A 26099-nucleotide genomic window follows, 5' to 3' on the forward strand; every position below is an offset into this window, starting at 1 on the left:
AAGGATGGCGTCGTCGCTAAACATGCTAAATATAGCGTGAACTAATTAATAATGATGTTTAATGCATTACTTTACCAAATATTGACAATGTAAGTAGCCCTTTCAGCGGGTAACTGCTAATGTTTAAGGATGAGCGGGGCTGTTTTCACCTAGCAAAGGCTTAATTTTAAATGGGTCTTTCTATGGTACGCCACTTCTGTAATGTTAAAAATTGTTGAATTGATAGTACTAATATGACAGTACAAGACAAGTATTGTATATTATATTCATCCCCCCGTCACATCCTTCGCATGCACTCGTGTTACATCTCGGCTACAACGGCTAACGATGCACTAGCTAAGTCCGCCAAACCAGAAAAAAAAATGTTACACGTCGCCAAGAATACAAACGCGGATTTAAAATCACGGATAATTACACTCATATATATATATATATATAAAGAGTAACATTCCAGCGGTACAAAATAACAAACGCACCACCGTGTAGGTTGTTTTAAAAAAAAAAACACTGTCAACAAAATGGCGGCTACGTTGAATCAACATAGAGCACCGAAATGGATCTCCGTATTAATTCCTTCTTCTTTGGTAGTAATATCCATCTTCCTTACAGGGTGTTATATCCTGAATTTCTTCCGAGATGTTCCGAAAATGCACTCCGACGCGCCGTTAGCTGGGCCTGGATGTGTCAGCACGGGCCTCTCTCGTTGGTGGGGCCTCCATGTCTGCTCAGCCCGTGTCACTAGAGTGTCAGTCCCGCACGGGCATTCTCAGCCTCGGGGAGGGCGGGGGAGAGTGGAGCCGGTGAGGGCGGGGGAGAGTGGAGGAAAGGAAAGGAGGGGAAAGGAAAGGAAAGGGAAGAAGGAGGCAAATGCCACTTATTCGGTTGCTGTGGCTTCCCTGAGATCTTGAGCTCCAAGTCGACATTTCATATTTTCATATTTTGTGGCATTTTGCTTTCACGGCTGCGGTGTGTTTGTCACAAACGTCAAGTGTCCATGCTAATGTGCTAATCCATACATAATTGTCCAGGCAGGCTGGCAGTACTGACCTTGTTATTCCATTCAAGTGCAGCACAGGCCAGTCAATTCATGAAGTGGGGTCCATTTGAATAATTCATCATTCAACTACACTATATGAGAAAAACAATATCGTGTTTCCAGTCCTCCCTCCATTGCATCAAATATCTTACTCAACAAATCTGAGGTTTCGTCTTACGTTGGAAGCAATGTCTGGAAATTATTTTAATAAATTGAGTTTGGTCAGGGGTGTCCAACATTTGGCATGGGGTACTGCAATGACCACATCATACAATACTAAATCAGACGAAAACACATATTTATGTGTGGGAGGAAGCCGGAAATGACAGAGGGTGGAATCAAACTCGATTCTCCTAGCTGTGTGGCCTGTGCGCTAACCACTAGGTCGCCATACAGCCGCATAACCGTGTCTGCCAATGAAACTGGTTAAAATGCTACAATGCTAACATGTTAACCACCTTTAGCATTCTAACACCTACCATGATAATAGTGTTATAAAGTGTTTATACCTACAGTATGTTTTATCCCATGAAAATATCAAAAAAATGCTTGTATGCTAACATGCTAATGTTAACATGTTAAAACCTACCATGATAGTGCTAAGTATATGCTAAGTATGCTAAGTATAAAAATGTTTATACCTACTGTATGTTTTATCCCATGAAAATAGCAAAAAATGCTAGTATGCTAACATGCTAATGCTTTTTAGCAAAAATGCTAGTATGCTAACATGCTAATGTTTTTTTTAGCAAAAACGCTAGTATGCTAACATGCTAATGTTAACATGTTAACACCTACCATGATCGTGCTAAGTGTTCATATCAAGCGTCTACCCACGAAAACAGATAAAAATGCTATTATGCTAATATTAGCATAATAAGAATGCTAACATGCTAACTTTAGCATGCTAACACCTAACATGATAATGGTGTTATAAAAATGTTTATACCTACTGTATGTTTTATCCCATGAAAATAGCAAAAAATGCTAGTATGCTAACATGCTAATGCTTTTTAGCAAAAATGCTAGTATGCTAACATGCTAATGTTTTTTTTAGCAAAAACGCTAGTATGCTAACATGCTAATGTTAACATGTTAACACCTACCATGATCGTGCTAAGTGTTCATATCAAGCGTCTACCCACGAAAACAGATAAAAATGCTATTATGCTAATATTAGCATAATAAGAATGCTAACATGCTAACTTTAGCATGCTAACACCTAACATGATAATGGTGTTATAAAAATGTTTATACCTACTGTATGTTTTATCCCATGAAAATAGCAAAAAATGCTAGTATGCTAACATGCTAATGCTTTTTAGCAAAAATGCTAGTATGCTAACATGCTAATGTTTTTTAGCAAAAACGCTAGTATGCTAACATGCTAATGTTAACATGTTAACACCTACCATGATAGTGCTAAGTGTTCATATCAAGCGTCTACCCACGAAAACAGATAAAAATGCTATTATGCTAATATTAGCATAATAAGAATGCTAACATGCTAACTTTAGCATGCTAACACCTAACATGATAATGGTGTTATAAAAATGTTTATACCTACTGTATGTTTTATCCCATGAAAATAGCAAAAAATGCTAGTATGCTAACATGCTAATGCTTTTTAGCAAAAATGCTAGTATGCTAACATGCTAATGTTTTTTTAGCAAAAATGCTAGTATGCTAACATGCTAATGTTAACATGTTAACACCTACCATGATAGTGCTAAGTGTTCATATCAAGCGTCTACCCACGAAAACAGATAAAAATGCTATTATGCTAATATTAGCATAATAAGAATGCTAACATGCTAACTTTAGCATGCTAACACCTAACATGATAATGGTGTTATAAAAATGTTTATACCTACTGTATGTTTTATCCCATGAAAATAGCAAAAAATACTAGTATGCTAACATGCTAATGCTTTTTAGCAAAAATGCTAGTATGCTAACATGCTAATGTTTTTTTTAGCAAAAACGCTAGTATGCTAACATGCTAATGTTAACATGTTAACACCTACCATGATAGTGCTAAGTGTTCATATCAAGCGTCTACCCACGAAAACAGATAAAAATGCTATTATGCTAATATTAGCATAATAAGAATGCTAACATGCTAACTTTAGCATGCTAACACCTAACATGATAATGGTGTTATAAAAATGTTTATACCTACTGTATGTTTTATCCCATGAAAATAGCAAAAAATACTAGTATGCTAACATGCTAATGCTTTTTAGCAAAAATGCTAGTATGCTAACATGCTAATGTTTTTTTTAGCAAAAACGCTAGTATGCTAACATGCTAATGTTAACATGTTAACACCTACCATGATAGTGCTAAGTGTTCATATCAAGCGTCTACCCACGAAAACAGATAAAAATGCTATTATGCTAATATTAGCATAATAAGAATGCTAACATGCTAACTTTAGCATGCTAACACCTAACATGATAATGGTGTTATAAAAATGTTTATACCTACAGTATGTTTTATCCCGTGAAAATAGCAAAAAATGCTAGTATGCTAACATGCTAATGCTTTTTAGCAAAAATGCTAGTATGCTAACATGCTAATGTTTTTTTTAGCAAAAATGCTAGTATGCTAACATGCTAATGTTAACATGTTAACACCTACCATGATAGTGCTAAGTGTTCATATCAAGCGTCTACCCACGAAAACAGATACAAATGCTATTGTGCTAATATTAGCATAATAAGAATGCTAACATGCTAACTTTAGCATGCTAACACCTAACATGATAATGGTGTTATAAAAATGTTTATACCTACAGTATGTTTTATCCCATGAAAATAGCAAAAAATGCTAGTATGCTAACATGCTAATGCTTTTTAGCAAAAATGCTAGTATGCTAACATGCTAATGTTTTTTTTAGCAAAAACGCTAGTATGCTAACATGCTAATGTTAACATGTTAACACCTACCATGATAGTGCTAAGTGTTCATATCAAGCGTCTACCCACGAAAACAGATAAAAATGCTATTATGCTAATATTAGCATAATAAGAATGCTAACATGCTAACTTTAGCATGCTAACACCTAACATGATAATGGTGTTATAAAAATGTTTATACCTACTGTATGTTTTATCCCATGAAAATAGCAAAAAATGCTAGTATGCTAACATGCTAATGCTTTTTAGCAAAAATGCTAGTATGCTAACATGCTAATGTTTTTTTTAGCAAAAACGCTAGTATGCTAACCTGCTAATGTTAACATGTTAACACCTACCATGATAGTGCTAAGTGTTCATATCAAGCGTCTACCCACGAAAACAGATAAAAATGCTATTATGCTAATATTAGCATAATAAGAATGCTAACATGCTAACTTTAGCATGCTAACACCTAACATGATAATGGTGTTATAAAATGTTTATACCTACAGTATGTTTTATCCGATGAAAATAGCAAAAAAATGCTTGTATGCTAACATGCTAATGTTAACATGTTAAGTGTTCATATCAAGTGTCTACCCATGAAAACGAATAAAAATGCTATTATGCTAATATTAGCATGCTAACACCTAACATGATAATGGTGTTATAAAAATGTTTTATCCCATGAAAATAGCAAAAAAATGCTAGTATGGTAACATTAGCAGGCTAACATTAGCATGCTAACACCTACCATGGAGGCGAAATGTCCCAAACAAGTGATCTGAATATTATTTTGTAGCGTTATAAGCACAAACACCAAAAAATGGTCATATCCTGCAATGTTAATGAATCCTTTAAAGAAGCTTGGCGGAGGTAAACAGTGTCATTTTGTATGGAAGCTTGTTATAATAATGAAGAAAGGACAAGAATCGATCACACTTTAATAACGGTTTCACAAACAGAAGAGTGTGACCTTGATTGAGATCAGATCAATGTCCGTCATCTTAAAAGTCGCAAGTGCCGAATGTGTCAAGTCCATAAAGTGTGAAAACTAGCAGCTAGTGTCGACCACTTCAAGACTGGATGAGCCATTGAAGAAAATCAGTCTTGTTTACGTTATTGCTGAGCAAAGATGATGTGCAAATGAAGTGGCGGGATGGCAAGAATTCTGTCCGTGAAGGATTTACCGTGGCTCGGCGAGCTCTACTGTTGCTCTGTCCTGATGAAGCGACCCTCTGGGGATTGCGATGCGTGCGGGAGGAAGCTATTGTCGATACCGTCCAGACTTTTTCGGCACACGGGGCAGGTGTCGTGCTGGAAGAGGGAGGAGTCATGTCAGTTGTGACAAAGAACAAATGCATAGTACATTTAGAATTATAAAGGATATAAAAGGGATAAAACACTCAATCATACTCAACTGATGGGTCACATTTGATGCAGAAAACTGTAATTTTGTTCATATTCCTTAAGGTGGCGACATTCTGCACTGGTCACTATGTTACATTGATGAGATGATGAATAAGCCACTGTAGGAATTGCTAGCGTCCAGAAACCGAAACAAAGAAGAAACTCTCCCAACACTAACGTACGTCTATATTATGTCTTATTTAGTCTTATTATGTCTACAATATTGAGTAATAGGAGTTTAAAGGTGACTATAGGGATGTTATATCAAGTCTAGAGGTCTCTAACAATGACCAATTTTGACCAAATTAGAAACACTGATGTAAAGATGCTGCACGGCGGACGAGTGGTTAGCGCACAGACCTCACAGCTAGGACACCAGGGTTCAATTCCACCCTCGGCCATCTCTGTGTGGAGTTTGCATGTTCTCCCCGTGTATGCGTGTTTTTTTTTTTCCGGGTACTCCGGTTTCCTCCCACATTCCAAAAACATGCTAGGTTAATTAGCGACTCCAAATTGTCCATAGGTATGAATGTGAGTCTGAATGTCTTACGGAGAACAAACACTTTGCTAACAGCACTCGATTCATCACACTGCAACTTAATACTCAAAAAGTGTATAAACAATACAAATACTAATTTATACTGATACTAAAATACAAATGTTAAAAGACTAATTTCGCAAGGGGGCAGCACAGCCAGGAGACCAGGGTTCAATCCCACCCTCGGCCATCTCTGTGTGGAGTTTGCAACACTTAGCACTATCATGGTAGGTGTTAGCATGTAGCATTTTAGCTATTTTCAGAGGTAGACACTATTATGCGGCTGGACGGCAACCTAGTGGTTAGCGCGTAGACCTCACAGCTAGGAGACCAGGGTTCAATTCCAGCCTCGGCCATCTCTGTGTAGAGTTTGCAACACTTATCACTATCATGGTAGGTGTTAGCATGTTAGCATTGTAGCATTTTAGCCATTTTCATAGGTAGACACTATTATGCGGCTGCACTGCAACCTAGTGGTTAGCGCCTAGACCTCACAACTAGGAGACTAGGGTTCAATTCCACCCTCGGCCATCTCTGTGTGGAGTTTGCATGTTCTCCCCGTGCATACGTGGGTTTTCTCCGGGTACTCCGGTTTCCTCCCACATTCCAAAAACATGCTAGGTTAATTAGCGACTCCAAATTGTCATAGGTATGAATGTGAGTGTGAATGGTTGTTTGTCTATATGTGCCCTGTGATTGGCTGGCCACCAGTCCAGGGTCTACCCCGCCACTCGCCTGAAGACAGCTGGGATAGGCTCCAGCCCCCCACCCCGTGACCCTCATGAGGACAAGCGGTACAAAATGAATAAATGAATGAACCAGGGACCCAAAAGCCTTCCTTACCAGCTCTAACCAAGGTACTATACATTCACTGTGGAAGTAATGGAGGCAAGGTAGTTTCCTGACAGATTCCCCAGACAAATACTCCTCCCTGCAAATTGTACACTCCAGTCTGCACTCTGCAACACAGCAAAGAGAAACAAAGTTGTGTAATGACGAGCCACTAAAGCTTCACTATCCCCAAGAAGGAGCTGTCACTTACTTTTTTTTTAACACAGATAGTGTCAAATACGCACAATAACATTTAAAATATTGCATTAGAAGTGGAAAACTATTGAGGGTCATTAAAGGTGTGCCACCTTTTTGCTCTTGAGAGATGCAAACTGTCGGCAGGGATGAGATCATGTCCTTTTCAGCAGGGGGTGGACCCGTGTTCTCCAACTGTCCGAACAACTGGGGTGACAACAACAACAAGCAGGGTTACACCAACCAAGCACGCTGCTAATGCTATTTAGATCCAATGCATGGGAAACCAGAATACTGATTTGTCTATGAATACCAACATTGGCGGTGAAAGTCATGCACTTTTGTGCACAGCAACCTTTATAAAGATGGCCGCTGGTGAGTAAATCCAGCCATCAGTAAAGACATAAAGAGTGTCTGACCTCTGTGATGACTGCGTCCAGACCTCCCTGACCCCACGCATAATCTGCAGGGTTTGAGTACAATTGCAGCATGCTGGATCTGAGACGGCGACACACAATATCAATGATGTGAAGTGAAACGGCAAGGAAAAAAAAAAATAAAAAATTAAAGCCTTACAGTGCAATGGGTGCTGCAGCGGGGTTTCCATTGCTCATAAACAGGTCGGCCAAAAACTGCTGCACGATCCTGCAACGGACAAAAACAGAAAGTAAATAAAATTAGCTGCAGTACATCTAGCAGGGGCCCCCTAAAAGCCTGGGGCCCCATGCAAATGCCAGGTTTGCCTGTTGGCACATCCCGCCTCTGACTATAGGGGTGTTATTTCAAGCCAATAGGGCTCTAATAATGTTCATTCATTCATTCATTTTCTACCGCTTATCCTCACGAGGGTCACGAGGGATGCTGGAGCCTATCCCAGCTGTCTTTGAGAGGCGAGAGGCGGGGTACACCCTGGACTGGTCGCCAGCCAATGACAGGGCACATATAGACAAACAACCATTCACACTCACATTCATACCTATGGACAATTTGGAGTGGCTAATTAACCTAGCATGTTTTTGGAATGTGGGAGGAAACCGGAGAACCCGGAGAAAACCCACGCATGCACGGGGAGAACATGCAAACTCCACACAGAGATGGCCGACGGTGAAATTGAACTTGGGTCTCCTAGCTGTGAGGTCTGCGCGCTAACCGCTAAACTCGTCCACCGTGCAGCCCCTAAGTAAGGGGGGTTAGCGCACGGACCTCACAGCTAGAAAACCAGGGTTCAATTCCACCCTCGGTGGGTGATCACTAAACTCATCACACAGCAACTTAACACTCCCAAGTTATAACTAATAAATATACAAAAATATACCAATATATCAGCTGCACGGCGGTTTAGTGGTTAGCGCGCAGACCTCACAGCTAGGAGACCCGGGTTCAATCCCACCTACTCCGGTTTCCTCCCACATTCCAAAAACATGCTAGGTTAATTGATGACTCCAAATTGTCCATAGGTATGAATGTGAGTGTGAATGGTTGTTTGTCTATATGTGCCCTGTGATTGGCTGGCCACCAGTCCAGGGTGTACCCCGCCTCTCGCCTGAAGACAGCTGGGATAGGCTCCAGCCACCCCCGCGACTCTTGTGAGGATAAGCGATAGAAAATGAATGAATGAATGAACATTATTAGAGCCCTATTGGCTTGAAATAACACCCCTATAGTCAGAGGCGGGATGTGCCAACAGGCAAACATTGGTCTGGGGCCCTGGCTTTTAGGGGGCCCCTTAAAGTGTTAAAGTGTCTACCATGTCACGCACCCTTCCACTTCAGGTCTTTGTTCAGGTCTGGGTGACCTCTCCTCTTCAGACTGGGACAGCAACTGCAGTTCTCTGACCTCGGCATTGCCCGGTGAGACGAGGGGAAGGCAGCTTTGACCGTGAAGCAACCGCTCGCTGTCCTCCGGGTCCAACTCTGAGGACGGCGGGTGCGACAGCAGAGCGGAGCGCTCCATAAACAGCAGCTGCCATAACTTGGAGGAACACCGGAGAAAGAGTGAGTCCGAGCCTTGGAGGGAATAGTGTTCATCTTGAAATGTCATCAGGAGGAGCTTACTTCTGAGAACAATGAGTTGGAGTCTTCACTCGTCTCTGGTGGGCTGTGGTCCAGGAGTCTGGTTATGAATATCACTTTTCAAAAAAACATTGATCTTTGTTTCCACTTTTTTTTGGCTTTGTTTAAACTACAGCCGCAACAAATAATCGTTGGTTAATCGATTACCCGATTAATCGACAATGTTCCGTTTTTTTTAATTGAAATATGTAAATATCCTGTCATTTCAGCCTCTCGAATGTGAATATTTTTTTAATTTTTGAATAATGTATTATGAATTGAATATTTAAAAAAATTAAATATGGGTCTGAACATTATTGGAGTCCTCTGGACATGAAATAACAACCCTATAGTCACCTTTACACTCGTATTACCCAATACTTTGAGCGAGTGGACTGGTCTACAAAAATTAAAATTAAAATTAAAATTAAAATTAAAATTAAAATTAAAATTAAAATTAAAATTAAAATTAAAATTAAAATTAAAATTAAAATTAAAATTAAAATTAAAATTAAAATTAAAATTAAAATTAAAATTAAAATTAAAATTAAAATTAAAATTAAAAAAAACAAGCTTAAATTATATTAGGATAAAAGTAAAAATAAACAAAAATTTAAAAAACTTAAAAAAATTATATTAGGAAAGCAAAAATAAAAATAGGAAAGCAGGAAGTGAACAAATGTAACAGTTACTGATTGTAAAAGTACTATGGACATAATATAATGAATCAGATTTGACAATGAAAATCCTTGGTCAAAAATAAAACTAAAAATAAAAATAAAATATGTTAGATCAAAATTAAAATTAAAAAAGAATTAAAAAAAACTTAAACTATATTAGGAAAAAATTCAAAATTAAAAAAAAAACAAAAAAATTTATTATGGAAAGCAGGAAGTGAACAAATGTAACAGTTACTGATTGTAAAAGTACCAGATGGAGGGGTAGGATTTAATAAGCTTTGCTTCTTCCTACTCCTTTTGGACATGTGGAACTGTGAACTTATTATGGGATGCATTCAATTGTAATCTGATGCATGTTCAAATGAAATTAAACCATTACCATTTTCTCAGTTCTAATAAAAAAAACAATTAACATATGAATCGGTTATTAAAATAATGCTTAGTTGCAGCACAAGTTGAAACAAAAAAATGTTCTGTACCTGGAGTCGTGTGCTACCTCCTCAATAAAGTCGGACTTGCACCTGGGGCAGACAAAGTCCTTGAAAAGAAAAGAACATAAATGCCCCAATGGGAGAGGCGGAGTACACCCTGGACTGGTCACCAGCCAATCACAGGGCACATATAGACAAACAACCATTCACACTCACATTCATACCTATGGACAATTTGGAGTCGCTAATTAACCTAGCATGTTTTTGGAATGTGGGAGGAAACCGGAGTACCCGGAGAAAACCCATGCATGCACGAGGGTAGAATCAAACTCAGGTCTCCTAGCTGTGTGGCCTGCGCGCGTACCACTAGGTCTCCATGCAGCCGCATTATAGTGTCTACCTATGAAAATGGCTAAAATGATACAATGCTAACATGCTAATATTAACACCTACCATGATAGTGCTAAGTGTTGCAAACTCCACACATAGATGGCCGGGGGTGGAATTGAACCCTGGTCTCCTAGCTGTGAGGTCTACGCGCTAACCACTAGGTCGCCGTGCAGCCACATAATAGTGTCTACCTATGAAAATGGCTAAAATGCTACAATGCTAACATGCTAACACCTACCATGATAGTGCTGAGTGTTGCAAACTCCACACAGAGATGGCCGAGGGTGGAATTGAACCCTGGTCACCTAGCTGTGAGGTCTACGCGCTAACCACTCGAGCGCCGTGCATCCCCTGAATAATATATTATAAATTGAATATATTGAAAAAATTAAATATGGGTTTGAACATTATTAGAGCCCTCTGGACATGAAATAGCACCCCTATAGTCACCTTTACACTGGTATTACCCAATTCTAGCGAGAGGACTGGTCTAAAAAAATTAAAATTAAAAAAACAAACTGAAATTATATTAGGATAAAAATAAAAAATATATAATATTATATAATATAATATATAATTAAAAAATATATAATAATATTCATAAAATAAAAAAACAGGCAAAAAAAATTAAACTATATTAGGGAAGCAGGAAGTGAACAAATGTAACAGCGGGGGCAGCAGTCTCAGTAGGGAAGCCCAGAGTTCCCGGTCTAAAAATTAAAATTAAAATTAAAATTAAAATTAAAATTAAAATTAAAATTAAAATTAAAATTAAAATTAAAATTAAAATTAAAATTAAAATTAAAATTAAAATTAAAATTAAAATTAAAATACAAGCTTAAATTATATTAGGATAAAAATAAAATAAAGGTTATAATGCTATAAAAAATAAAAACTTATTTTTAAATTATATTAGGAAAGCAGGAAGTGAACAAATGTAACAGTTACTGATTGTAAAAGTACCAGATGGAGGGGTAGGATTTAATAAGCCAATCATAAGGCACATATAAACAAACAACCATTGACGCTTACATTTGTAACAAGTTAGACTTAAGAATGCATGTTAGAATTAACCTAACATGTTTTTGGATTGAATCAGGACTTTCAAACCTTCCATCAATCTTCCCAATCTCCAGACTGTGTGGCCAACATGCTAACCACTAAGCCACATGCAGCAGACGTCAACTGTGACGTCACTACATCCTGAAATCCTCCACTGTGTTGACCACAATTCAATGTTCAACAGTATTTTGGTTCCACACCAGACCCCTTGAGTCTTGCAAGTACAAACAACCGGACACCGGAGAAGGCAACGGTGTCGCTTCTAAATATGGCCATGACATGTCCATCTAAGCTATAGCAAGCTAATTCCAGTCAAATAATACTATTTAGATTATATTTCAGACTAGTGTCCAACTATCCAATGATAGTAGTTGTAGATTCAGAGCTTAAAAACGTCACATTAAACAGTATAACTATGAATAAAAATAAAAAAATACCCGCATTGTGGTTATTGTCACTATTTCAGATAACTTACCGGGAGTTTGGGTTGTGTTTCACGCTTGCAGCAGTGACAGAAGAATCGGTGCAGAAGTGTCGCCGCTCCGGCCTCCGCCATGTTCCCGTCCGGGCGCCCCCCCCCTCCCTTGACGTGTGGATGCCCTTATAAGTCTATTACAAGTATAGTAGTACAGTATATTTAACCAGCCCGGGAACACGTCAGATCATGTGACACATACGTTTTATGTGTTACTTTAATGGGACACGTAGCTAAAATGTTAAGCTAATTGTCTGTATGTTGTGATAATTGTTGTTAAAATACAAAAAAACTGAGACGCAAAAACAGTTGCATCACATCACTATGGGTGCACTTCGCCCTAAAACCGACAGGTGTCGCCAAAAGCCTAATATAACCAGTGGCGCATTTCTCACAATGGCTAGCTAAAAAGTTAACTTAAAAATGATATTTATACTCAACTGAGGTGAAGTCCACGACTGTTCCCCGTAACAGGGCCCACTGGTGGTTTTTATTGGCCCCGCAACAACGTCCACAAGCAATATTAAACACGATAAACAAGAAAAACTAAACAAAAATTAGCCTAAAAATTGCACCTGTTAGCCAAAATTGTCGACGCCGTCTTTCTCCCGATTTTCATTAACACAAACGCATTTTATAAATAATTATTATAGTTTAACATGAAGAAAGCATGTTGACGAATTAAATAGAGACATAAACAACACTTTTACCTTTGTTAAAGACTCTTGGAAGATGTTGAAGGGCCATCCACGCTTTGTTTTGTTAGCACCTTTACCCTTTCACTACTTTAGCACAACTCTTTCGTAAGGACGGCTCTTTTTAGTGAGTCGAGCCAAAGAACCGGCTCTCTAAAAAGAGTCGAAATTTTTCATCACTAGAACAAACTAGCGAACCGTCCACAGCTTTATTGATAGCACAAGATTGAGCATACCAAAAGATAAAATACAGCAGATTGTTACATAATAATAATAACTGAGACAGTGTGCGAGAACAGACTCATAATTTTACGAGAACAAACTCATAATTTTATGGAAAAATTTAGTCATTTTAGCAGCATACAGTTGAAATATTTTTTTTTTATTGAAGTGTCATATAATGTTATGTCAAACATAATTACAAAAGAAAGTTTATATAGTTGAAAAATTTAAAAAATTGAAGAAAAAAACTGCTGTAAAAATATATTTTAATGAGGTTAAAAAATGAGAGAATAAACTCATAGAATGAGGAAAAATATATAATTTTAATAGCATAGAGTTGAAATATTAAAGAAATAAACGCTATTTTTTAAAAGTTGTAATATTATGACATTATTGGGTTGGGAAAAATGTTATGGGAATATAGTAAATTTTTTTAAAAAAGACTAAAAAGGGGGAAAAGCCACAATTTCATGAGAATAAACTCATAGTATGAGGAAAAATATATAATTTTAGTAGCATAGAGTTGAAATATTAAAGAAAAAAACGCTATTTTTTAAAATTTGTAATATTATGACAAAAAAAAATTATTTTTTTTTAATTAGGTTGGGAACAATGTTATGGAAATATAGTCAAAAATTAAAAAAAAGACTAAAAAGAGGGAAAAGCCACAATTTCATGAGAATAAACTCATAGTATGAGGAAAAATATATAATTTTAGTAGCATAGAGTTGAAATATTAAAGAAAAAAACGCTATTTTTTTAAATTTGTAATATTATGACAAACAAAAATTGATTTTTTTTTAATTAGGTTGGGAACAATGTTATGGAAATATAGTCCAAAATGTAAAAAAAAGACTAAAAAGGGGGAAAAGCCGCAATTTCATGAGAATAAACTCATAGTATGAGGAAAAATATATAATTTTAGTAGCATAGAGTTGAAATATTAAAGAAAAAAACGCTATTTTTTTAAATTTGTAATATTATGACAAAAAAATTGTTTTTTTTTTAATTAGGTTGGAAACAATGTTATGGAAATATAGTCAAAAATTTTAAAAAAGACTAAAAAGGGGGAAAAGCCGCAATTTCATGAGAATAAACTCATAGTATGAGGAAAAATATATAATTTTAGTAGCATAGAGTTGAAATATTAAAGAAAAAAACGCTATTTTTTTAAATTTGTAATATTATGACAAACAAAAATTGATTTTTTTTTAATTAGGTTGGGAGCAATGTTATGGAAATATAGTCAAAAATGTAAAAAAAGACTAAAAAGGGGGAAAAGCCGCAATTTCATGAGAATAAACTCATAGTATGAGGAAAAATATATAATTTTAGTAGCATAGAGTTGAAATATTAAAGAAAAAAAACGCTATTTTTTTTAAATTTGTAATATTATGACAAACAAAAGTTACATTTTCTTTTTAATTGGGTTGGGGAAAATGTTATGGAAATATAGTCAAAAATTAAAAATAGACTAAAAAGGAGAAAAAGCCGCAATTTAATGAGAATAAACTCATAGTATGAGGAAAAATATATAATTCTAGTAGCATAGAGTTGAAATATTAAAGAAAAAAAAACGCTATTTTTTTAAAAGTTGTAATTTTATGACAAACAAAAGTTGAATTTATTTCAAAAAATTCGGTTGAGAAAAATGTTATGGCAATATAGTCAAAATAAATAAAGATTAAAAAGGTAAAAAAAAGTCACATTTTAATGAGAAAAAAAAATCAGAAAATAAACTCACATGAGGTAAAATTATATTTGGGAAAAAAAGTTAGATTATGAGAATAAAGCCAAAATATTACAAGAAAATTTGCAAAGTTTATTTAAGAAGGAAGTTTAAATTTTTGAAACAGCAAAAATGGCACAAAAAAAGAGCCAAGAGTGAAGTTGATACTAAATTGAGATGCATTTTTTTTAGCATTTTTTTTTTTTTTTTTTAGCATATCTACCCGTTTTGCTTCATGAAAGTTTATAAAATTGCAGTCTCTTGGAGTCACTTTCTTCCAGACATAAAATAAACCAGGATTCAATGACTGTAGCGGACTCAGGGATAACTTGCATGACATTATATTTGTAAGAAAAACAAAGGCGAGTCATAACAACACAAGCAGCATCAAAAGAACAAGACAACACATTCATCTTTTACAGCGTGCGAGCGCTTTTGACAACAACATAAATAGGACTTTTTTCATTTAGAGTTGTGTTAGTTGAAGACGACAAAAAAAAAAAAAAAAAAGTAGTATTTGGTAGCATTTCGAGTGACCGTGTAAACAAGTCTTAAAAGTCGGTGGGTCTAACCACTACGTCATGAAAGATGGAAGCTTTAACGGGCGGGTGCTGCGCCGCTTAAACATGATACGAGCGTTCCGAAATCCGTACAGATTTTGAATGGAACACGGACACTTCAATGTCGACAATGCGTACGCGTTACAAAAACCTCATGCACTGCTTGTTTAGTTTGGTAAATACGGAGACTCACGTTTCACACCCACTGACATCTAATCACCAGTAGGATACACGGATACCCAAGTGATCCTTTATTACACAAAAGGCACCCCCCCCCCCCCCCAACTCCCACCCCTTCCTACTTACCCACCCAGTGTCCCTGTTCATCAGCGGGGTGCAGTGAAGGCACCCTGAGCGGCGTTGGCGGCCGCGTTGGCAGCGGCTTGGCGGACAGCCTGATTGGACATGACTCCGGTGGCGAACTCAGCCTGGGCCTTCTGGAAACTGGCATCGGTCTGCCGGTACATCCCGTGGACCTGGACAGGAAAAATAAAAAGGAAAAATTTCTGTTTGAATTTTTTTTTTTTTTTTTAGTCGGGAACTGATATTTTCCTGAAACTTACTGCTGATTACTAAAGAATGAAAAATCGAGAATCTAATCTTTCTTCTGGTAGGTTCTATATTTTATATACACAAAATATTCTGTGTGCCTTAAAAGATCCAAAATGGCCGCCAATGGAGAGGTTTGTCTTTTGAAAAATGGCTGCCGTTGAATGAGAGAAGAACACAGCTGGACTCATGCAGGGTTTTAATAACACCCCAAAATGCACAACAAAATGTACTTTAGCAAGGCAAAATTCTGGCATGCTAACCGGGGCGGACTCTAACCGAGGCGGACTCTAACCGAGGTTCCACTGAATACCGATACAAAAATACAAAACGTGAATAAACATAATCGGCGGTAAAACTAAAAAGACGCAGTCGTGCCTTGCTATCATTTGATCGTGTCTACGACATTGAAGGTGACTATAGGGGTGTTATTTCATGTCTTGAGGGCTCTAAGAGTGTTAAGAATGTAAACTGTATTTAAAAGATGTTGAACAGGATTTATATGCTATAAATAGAAAAATATTAAAATTTATTGTGACAAATTAGCAAAAGCTGTACAGCGCAGCGAGTAGAGTGCTTGGATCCAAACCCAGAGATGGTTAGTTCAATTCCCGATTTGAGATTTGAATCGATTTGAATTACTTTTTACTGTTATCCTGTGTTTTTGTTGCATATTTCCACAGCATTTCAGCCCAGCTTCAGCTTCCAAACGGCTCCCGTGTTCATTATAAATTTAGATTTTTTTTTTTTTTTGCACCTTTTCCAAGTGTTTCAGTTTCGTTTCAGCTTTTGCATTGCATCTTGATAAGTACTTCGTGAAAATTCACATATCGTGGTCGGGTCTGGATCCAATTAACCGCGATAAGGAGGGGACCAGACGACGACTGCAATCTTAGTATAAAACCCAAACTTAAGACTAAAACCAAAAATATACATTACAGTGGAACCTTGGTTAGCAGTTTTTTTGGTTAACATAAAAAGACGGCAAATTTGTGTAAAACTGCAAAAACATTTTTGTTTCCGAAACGGATAATTTCGATTTCGTCTGGGGAATGTTGACTCGGTTAGCATCCGTTTGCATTAAAGTCTGACCTACTGGAAAAACATGAATGACGCTAACCAAGGTTCCACTGTATGTGTCATTATGAAAGTTCACCTTCTTCAGCATGAACACTCCAATGGCGGCCTGGGCAGTGAAGAGGATGGCATTCATCATCATGATCACGCCCACGGGGGTGCTTGTTTTCAGAGCGGCCAAGCTCACGATCCAGCCGCTGGCACACGACGGACAAGAAGAAAATACACCAGGAATTTTAGGTTTTGCTATTAAAGGGGACCTATTATGCTTTTTCCACTTTTCCGACCTTTTTATTCTCGTGATAAACGATGCCACAGTTCGGTTTGCACTTTCGGGAAGTGAGCCCTGAAAGACGTTTGGGATGGCTCAAAACGTTCGGTTTCAGAGGGCGTTGCAAAACTGTTCCTTTGTGATGTCACAAAGGAGAGGGCTTCCTTGTGGGCGTGGCTGTGAAGCTTTGCTTCTGTGTTTACGTTGCTAGCAATTTGCTAGTATGTTAAAAGCCGACATTTTAAAAATATAAATTGCCGTTTATTATCTACTCCCTTTAAGTTAATCAACTCCTATAAAAGTTGGGTTATACATTTAAACAGATCGTTTTCGCAGGAAGCACGAAATCCAAAGAAATATAGCGGAATGGGTACAGATTCTGGAAGAACTAGAAAGCTTTCTGTGCGGGGTATTGTGTGCAGCTGCTCTATAGGAGTCAATACAACTCAATACAAAGGGCCGGAAAATGAACATAATAGGTTCCCTTTAAAGAAACAAACACAATAAGAACAATAACAATAAACAATACATTATATATATATACTGTACATTGCATATACATACGACTGATGCAACGGCAGTATGGACATACCTGAACCCCCACCCAGGGATGCCGATGGTCATGATGACATACACAGCCACTTGGGCAAAGAATATGAAGAAGAAGATGAAGAAGTTGAAGGAACTGTCACTCCTGGAGAGATGAGGGAAAATGTTACAGTGTTAAATTTACTAAATTTATTGCAATATATGTAATAAAATAAAATAAAATAAAATAAAATAAAATAAAATAAAATAAAATAAAATAAAATAAAATAAAATAAAATAAAATAAAATAAAATAAAATTAAAAAGGTGTAATATAACAAGAAAATTACATAATGTTTTGAGAATATCATCACAATAGTATGAGAAAAAATAACATCACTTTAGTAGCAGGAAGTTGAAATATTCAAGGAAAAAGACATTGTTTTACAGTCGTGATGTCATAAGAAAGGAAAAAAATACTACGAGTCAAAATATTATGGGAATAAAGTAAATTTGCAACAGTTGGAAATATTAAAAAGAATATAAATAACTTAAAAAAACTGTAATAATTGCACGAGAATAAAATCAAAATATTATAAAGAAAAACTTTCATTTTAGTAGCATCAGGTTGAAATATTAAAGAAAAAATATGTTTAATGTTTAATTAATTTTTTTTTTTTAAATTGGAAAAAAATTCTAAAAAAATTCTAAAAAATTAGAAAAAAGTCATACATTAATAATATGAGTAAAAACATAAGGCCCAATTAAAAACATAAACATTCATGAAGATTATTTATGAAGAAAGTTGAAATATTAGAAAATAAAAAAAGCAGAAATTAAAACATTAATACTAATAGTAGGCTTTTTCACCGACATTTTCTTACATATATACATATATATATAAAGGAAAAATATACTTCGAGTCAAAATATTATGGGAATAAAGTAAATTTGCAACAGTTGGAAATATTAAAAAGAATATAAATAACTTTAAAAAACTGTAATAATTGCACGAGAATAAAATCAAAATATTATAAAGAAAAACTTTCATTTTAGTAGCATCAGGTTGAAATATTAAAGATAAAATATATTTAATAATGTTTAATTAATTTTTTATTTTTTTTTTAAATTGGAAAAAAATTCTAAAAAAAATTCTAAAAAATTAGAAAAAGTCATACATTAATAATATGAGTAAAAACATAAGGCACAATTAAAAACATAAACATTCATGAAGATTATTTATGAAGAAAGTTGAAAAATTAGAAAATAAAAAAGCAGAAATTAAAACATTAATACTAAGAGTAGGCTTTTTCACCGACATTTTCTTACATATATACATATATATATAAAGGAAAAAAATACTTCGAGTCAAAATATTATGGGAATAAAGTAAATTTGCAACAGTTGGAAATATTAAAAAGAATATAAATAACTTTAAAAAACTGTAATAATTGCACGAGAATAAAATCAAAATATTATAAAGAAAAACTTTCATTTTAGTAGCATCAGGTTGAAATATTAAAGATAAAATATATTTAATAATGTTTAATTAATTTTTTATTTTTTTTTTTAAATTGGAAAAAAATTCTAAAAAAATTCTAAAAAATTATAAAAAAGTCATACATTAATAATATGAGTAAAAACATAAGGCACAATTAAAAACATAAACATTCATGAAGATTATTTATGAAGAAAGATGAAATATTAGAAAATAAAAAAAGCAGAAATTAAAACATTAATACTAATAGTAGGCTTTTTCACCGACATTTTCTTACATATATACATATATATAAAGGAAAAAAATACTTCGAGTCAAAATATTATGGGAATAAAGTAAATTTGCAACAGTTGGAAATATTAAAAAGAATATAAATAACTTTAAAAAACTGTAATAATTGCACGAGAATAAAATCAAAATATTATAAAGAAAAACTTTCATTTTAGTAGCATCAGGTTGAAATATTAAAGATAAAATATATTTAATAATGTTTAATTAATTTTTTAGTTTTTTTTTTAATTGGAAAAAAATTCTAAAAAAATTCTAAAAAATTATAAAAAAGTCATACATTAATAATATGAGTAAAAACATAAGGCACAATTAACAACATAAACATTCATGAAGATTATTTATGAAGAAAGTTGAAATATTAGAAAATTAAAAAAGCAGAAATTAAAACATTAATACTAAGAGTAGGCTTTTTCACCGACATTTTCTTACATATATACATATATAACTTCTTATCATATCCTTTCATTTTTCACTATGTGGGCCTAGCTGGAAAAACATTGGACACAACTTTGCAACTTTAGATGGCGTTATGCACCTGAAGGCTTTGTACGCAGGCCGATACCAGCAGAGGAAGGAGCAGGGTGTGAAGAGCAGGGCCCAGAGAATGGCAAGGCCGAAACCAACACCGACAGAAGTGTCCACGCAGAACATGGCCAGCGAGGAGATCAGGTTGAAGACCAGAGTGCAAGTGCTGACTGGACAAGGCAAGAAGGAGACAAAAAAAAAAACCAGAATGAACACCAATAGACACGATACCGCATCTGACACACTTTGTTTACTATAAAAGCAAGCTTCAAGGCAGGGCACCGAAAAAGTACTACAAGTACCCCAAACTCACACATCCAGAAGTAGTACATGAGGGTGACAGTACGCTGGAAGCGCTGGCTGATCTCCACGTTGATGTCCTGGTAGAAGCACGGTCCGACCGGGCAGAATGAAGGCAGGGGAGGCCAATTATTTTGACGGGCTGATGTGGGAGCAAAAAAAATGTACTGCAAATTCCGCCGTATATTACCATAGTTATTGATTTAAGTACTTAAGCAATGGAAATGGCTAAATATAAGCTCTTAAATTACATTCTTATGAGCTATTTTTGTTGTCGTCATTATACAGTATTTATAGAAACAAATGTAGCTTTAGTTGTACCAGATGAACAAATAAACTGAAGAAACAAAGCTGCTCTAATATTTTTTTCCTCCAGCGGGAGGCTGATGTCATTGCAGCACCCTGATTAATTTTTAATTAATTAATTTTCCCATGACTATAACAGTCTGACACTCACTCTCATCTTACAAAGAATGCCAAAATCATCACACAGCAACTTAACACTCATTAAGTATAAATATACAAAAAGTGAAGGAGCATCGAAAGCATAGAAAATGATGGATGGCGCTGAAAGACTGCCTCTGTCCATCAGAGGGAGCCCAAAGCCCAGCGGGAGGCTGATGTCATTGCAGCACCCTAATTAATATGTTGCTCAGACCCGATGCATTATGGGAAAATTTTAAAATTGTGTTTTGTTTTGTTTTTTTAATTCTAAACTCAGGTCAGGCACACTTTTTTGGGTGTTAAGTTGCTGTGTGATGAATTTAGTGTTGAAGGTTGCTGGATTAAATCATTAACAGACCTTTCTGTATTTCCATATTACATTAGGATGTTCCTGTTATGCTTCATTTTATTTAGATGTCACCCTCCCCCCGGCCCAGCCCTCCCACCCCGCCTGCCCGCCCGCCTCTCTCTCACAGGCTCCAGGCCCCAGGCTGTGTGACTGCAGCTCCCGTTCTCTCCTCTCCAGCTCCCGGGCTTTCCTTTCCAGCTCCTCCTGTTTTTTCATCAGCTCAGTCGTGGTGGCATTGACTGCAGTCTGGCAAACACAAGACATCGTCAGTAACAAACGTAATATGCCGTTTTCATATTTTTATACTCTAATATTGGTGATATATTTATTGATTTTTTATGAAATAAAATGAATGTCAAAGAATGCCAAAATCATCACACAGCAACTTAACAGTCAGAAAATATAAATATACAAAAAATGAAGGAGCATCAAAAGCATAGAAAATGATGGATGGCGCTGAAAGACTGCCTCTGTCTATCAGAGGGAACCGAAAGCCCAGCGGGAGGCTGACGTTATTGCAGCAACCTAATTAATTTTTAATTAATTTATTTTTCCATGACTATAACAGTCTGACACTCACTCTCATCTTACAAAGAATGCCAAAATCATCACACAGCAACTTAACACTCAAAAAATATAAATATACAAAAAATGAAGGTGCATCGAAAGCATAGAAAATGATAGATGGCGCTGAAAGACTGTCTATTAGAGGGAACCCAAAGCCCAGCGGGAGGCTGACGTCATTGCAGCACCCTAATTAATTTTTAATTAATTAATTTTCCCATGACTATAACAGTCTGACACTCACTCTCATCTTACAAAGAATGCCAAAATCATTCCGGCGGGAGGCTGACGTCATTGCAGCACCCTAATTAATACGTTGCTCAGACACAATGCATTATGGAAAAACTTTTAAATTATGTTTGTTTTTAATTCTAAACTCAGGTCAGGCACACTTTTTGGGTGTCAGGTTGCGGCACTCACTCTCATCTTACAAAGAATGCCAAAATCATCACACAGCAACTTAACACTCAGAAAATATAAATATATCAAAAATGAAGGAGCATCGAAAGCATAGAAAATGATGGATGGCGCTGAAAGACTGCCTCTGTCTATCAGAAGGAGCCACAAAGCCCAGCGGGAGGCTGACGTCATTGCAGCACCCTAATTAATACGTTGCTCGGACGCGATGCATTATGGGAAAACTTTTAAATTATGTTTTGTTTTTAATTCTAAACTCAGGTCAGGCACACTTTTTGATGGACTATCTTAGTAATACCGTTTTCCGAAATCGACATTTGAATGATTTTTACATGACTTTTACCTACTAATATGAGTGTTTGCACCAGTGGCGACCGCACAAGAGCAAGCAATACCTGGTTGTTATGGGTGTTATAGGAGCCATAGTTGTTAGGCTGAGTAGGTGTTGTTCGGCTGGGTGGGGTCTGTGCAGGCATGGCTGGAGCAGTAGGAGAGGTGGCTTCATAGGGCGGTGGAGGCTAAAATACAAAAAAAGAAAAGTAAGAAGTCAGGTTTTTGTTTAGTCATTTCAGTCATATGCGGCACTAGCGATAGTTGGATAAATATACACATCATAAGGGAGTTCACATGGAGGAAGCCTTAAAATAATAATAACATAAAAAAAATAATAACTTGGGATAAAGTGATTGAGCCCTAAACCTAATAAATGTTAAAACGTTAAAAAGCCATAGCATTTTAGTATGTGGACTCAAACTATGGGATGTATTGAGTAAGGACCTCAAACAATGCACAACAATGAGCCAATTCAAGAAACAATACAAGCAGTTGATGTTTGCTAAATACAAGGATGAAGAGTCTTGAACCAGTCATGATGTGCTATATATATATATATATATATATATATATATATCACTATATTATAAAATAAAAATAAAAATAAAAATAAAAATAAAAATAAAAATAAAAATAAAAATAAAAATAAAAATAAAAATAAAAATAGGAAAGCAGGAAGTGAACAAATTTAACAGTTACTGATTGTAAAAGTACTATGGACATAATATAATGAATCAGATTTAACAATGAAAATCCTTGGTCAAAAATAAAACTAAAAATAAAAATAAAATATGTTAGATGAAAATTAAAATTTAAAAAGAATAAAAAAAACTTAAACTATATTATTATTTATTTATTTATTTTTCTTATTATAAAATTAAAAAAAAAACAAAAAAAATTTATTATGGAAAGCAGGAAGTGAACAAATGTAACAGTTACTGATTGTAAAAGTACCAGGATTTAATAAGCTTTGCTTCTTCCTACTCCTTTTGGACATGTGGAACTGGGAACTGATTATGGGATGCATTCAATTGTAATCTGATGCATGTTCAAATGAAATTAAACCATTACCATATTTTGACTGACGTTTTCCCAACCGCTGTCATGTTGCCACATATTATAAATAACAGTCCATATTAATGGCGTCCAAATAACGACTGACTCACCTCCGCCGTGCTTTCGAACGGATTGTAAAGATCCAGTGTGGCATATCCGGTGTTGCTGCTGTGTTGGGTCACGGCCGGGTCCTGTGTACATAAAACAAGTCACAAACCAACACAACAACAACGTTTCATGACAACGTTTATTCGTGTGTTTTTCCTCCATAGACGTTACAAGTTGGCACAACCAAGATGTCACATGAGCGACCGCGGGTCAGCTGTTGCTTATAACTAAACTTCAGTGTAGTCGTATTTGGGTTCTTAATGATACCGTTAGCTAAGTTGCTAAGCTTTTGTATCACTCACCTGGAAAGGGTTCTGTTCTTCCGTGGGTTCGGGAAAGCTGGTGTATTTTGACATGATGACAGACGTCAAGTGTGCTAGTGGAAAATGTCACGGAATGGAGGGGTTGGAGGGGGGGGGGTTAAAAAAAAAAAGGCCAAATAGCTAACAGGGATTCATCCGCTCATTCTCCTCGCCGTTAAATAACACTTGAACGCGACTTCACACGACAAAATTCACACATATATACATAAAGGCAAAAATATTAAATTATTAAGATGTATTTTCTTCCTCCGGACAGACGAATGTATCCGTTATTTTAGTTTTTTTTTCTTCGCAGTTGAACAGACTAGGATACAGGAAGTAATGAGACGACGGTATGGTCACGTGACCGCTGCGGCGCTAAACCACGAGACACTTCGAAGGGGCGTGGTCAAGTTATAGCAAACTTTTCTTCGGTTTGTCATTCGGTTAAGATGTAGCAAAAAAACCATACCGCTCTGTTTAAACATTTTACATCTGAAAATAACATTTTAATTTATTATTTTTAATCTATTATGTGTTATTTTACTTGGGTGATGCTTTTATTTTGGAGGCCTGATTTACAGGAAGTATTACGTCAATGATTCAGGATGGTTTTTTTTGTGTGCAATGTAGCTTTTCTTCCAGTAGATGTCACTCTTACACGTTTATGTAGTTTTCCCCAGCGATAGCCGCATTTATTAGGGCTCGAGCACTGACCAGTGCGAAAGCCCTATTGTAATCGTTCCGTTTTTTATTCTGCCGAAAGGACGGCCATTTTGAGGGCCTTAACATGCCCGAAAACTCACCAAATTTTGCAAGCGCGTCAGGTCTGCCGAAAATTTCGATCTGGTGGGGGTCCCGAAAACAATGTTCCAAAATTGACTCTCTAGCGCCACCTTTAATTTTTGAAAAAATTGGCCCCCGCCACCAGTTTCACCTATCGTCACGAAACTTGGTGGAGACGTCTATCGTGACAGGACGGACCAAAAAGTCTCAAGAACCCATATTGGAAAACGAACAGGAAGTCGGCCATTTTGGATGGCGGCGGCCTTTTTCGTGCCAGAAGTTGGGGTCGTATCTCGACGAACTCCTCCTAGGGGGTTTGACCAAATGAGTCCGTTGTTGCATCAACGGACACTAGACGGATGGCCGACGTTAAATTGCGAAGGATTTTGGGATATTCCATACGATGTGGGCGTGGCACGCCCCCAAATTTTGCCCATTTTCATATGTCCGGGCCTTGCACGCTGAGCGTAACTGTAGACGTGAATAACTTGGCTCCACGTGGTCAGATCTTCATCATACTTGGTACATGTGATCATGGCCCCGCCCCGAAGGTCCCCGTAGGTCACTTCCTGATTTCGTCGCAGTGCCACCTATTGGCGACAGGCTAAAGGCGTGTCATCTACATGAGGCCTTTTCTGCCAGGAGATTCATCAGATGAACATCGGGGTCACAAGGTCACTGCCTGACAGCCTGGTGAAGCCTGTTGATGGACCATGATGCAGGAAAAGCGCACGTGGTGGGCGTGGCCTGGCGGCGAATGCTCAGGCCTCGCCATTTACATAGAAAAGGTCATCATTCGCCCGCAAAAGGTCGCATGGGCTTGAAAACTCATAGGGGGGGTCAGAATCCAGGCCTGAGCGGCCTGGTGTGGCCCCCATATGAAACCAAGCCAAATTGACTCACTAGCGCCACCTAGAAGTTTTAAAATAATTATCCCTCGCCTCCCGTTGCACGTATCGGCATGATTTTCGGAGGAGACATCACTCGTGACAGGACGCACAAAAAAGTCTCAATAACCCATGTTCTAAAACCAACAGGAAGTCGGCCATTTTAGGTGGCGGCGGCCATTTGGGGGCGGATGTATGGGTCGTATCTTGACGAACTCCTCCTAGGGGGTTTGACCGAATGAGTCCGTTGTTGCATCAACGGACACTAGACGGATGGCCCACGTTAAATTGCGAAGGATTTTGGGCCGCTCCATAGGATGTGGGCGTGGCACGCCACCAAACTTTGACCATTTCATATCTGGCCCTGCCTGGTGTCTGGCCTTGCCTTGAAGCAATGTACATCAAAGTCAATACACAGTTTGACTGACAGACTGATGATGTCAGTTGATGGACTATGATGTGTGTAAAGCACATGTGGGGGGCGTGGCCACGGCGAATGGTCAGCCTTCGCCATTGACCATCAAAAGGTCATCATTTGCCTGCAGAAGGTCACAGGCTGCTGAAATCTTAAACGTGAGGCCTTAATCCAGGCCTGAGCGCCCTGGTGG

The 26099-nt window shown here is 36.8% G+C and overlaps 3 protein-coding genes across 4 annotated transcripts in view; all 3 read right to left on the reverse strand.

Annotated features, from left to right (window-relative positions):
- The window catches only part of ash1l (ash1 (absent, small, or homeotic)-like (Drosophila)), a 41577-nt gene extending 40817 nt beyond the window's left edge, over positions 1-760 (reverse strand). The window contains exon 1 of one of the 2 annotated variants that reach the window (XM_058046253.2): positions 608-760. The gene's annotated coding sequence lies outside the window, so the exon portion shown is untranslated. Of the gene's footprint in view, positions 1-476 lie in introns of both variants that reach the window. The other variant, XM_058046254.2, reaches the window with a different exon arrangement.
- Positions 761-4878: 4118 nt separating this feature from the next.
- LOC131102078 (E3 ubiquitin-protein ligase RNF115-like) lies at positions 4879-12185 on the reverse strand. The gene is made up of 9 exons (XM_078791738.1): positions 12003-12185; positions 10124-10182; positions 8968-9025; positions 8673-8884; positions 7490-7558; positions 7333-7411; positions 7027-7120; positions 6731-6846; positions 4879-5256 (listed from the first exon to the last, which is right to left on the reverse strand). Exons 1-9 carry the CDS (start codon positions 12081-12083, stop codon positions 5146-5148), a joined length of 879 nt encoding a protein of 292 aa, XP_078647864.1. The 5' UTR covers positions 12084-12185; the 3' UTR covers positions 4879-5145.
- Positions 12186-14973: 2788 nt separating this feature from the next.
- Positions 14974-24178, reverse strand: scamp3 (secretory carrier membrane protein 3). Its single transcript, XM_058047566.2, has 9 exons — positions 23819-24178; positions 23519-23599; positions 22415-22537; positions 21164-21284; positions 20259-20387; positions 19956-20115; positions 17698-17799; positions 16914-17031; positions 14974-15684 (listed from the first exon to the last, which is right to left on the reverse strand). Exons 1-9 carry the CDS (start codon positions 23870-23872, stop codon positions 15535-15537), a joined length of 1038 nt encoding a protein of 345 aa, XP_057903549.2. The 5' UTR covers positions 23873-24178; the 3' UTR covers positions 14974-15534.
- Between the last annotated feature and the right edge of the window lie 1921 nt (positions 24179-26099).

This window comes from Doryrhamphus excisus, linkage group LG7, assembly GCF_037039965.1.
Source record: "Doryrhamphus excisus strain RoL-2023G ecotype Guam linkage group LG7, RoL_Dexc_Guam_v1.1, whole genome shotgun sequence".
NCBI classification, from domain to species: domain Eukaryota; kingdom Metazoa; phylum Chordata; class Actinopteri; order Syngnathiformes; family Syngnathidae; genus Doryrhamphus; species Doryrhamphus excisus.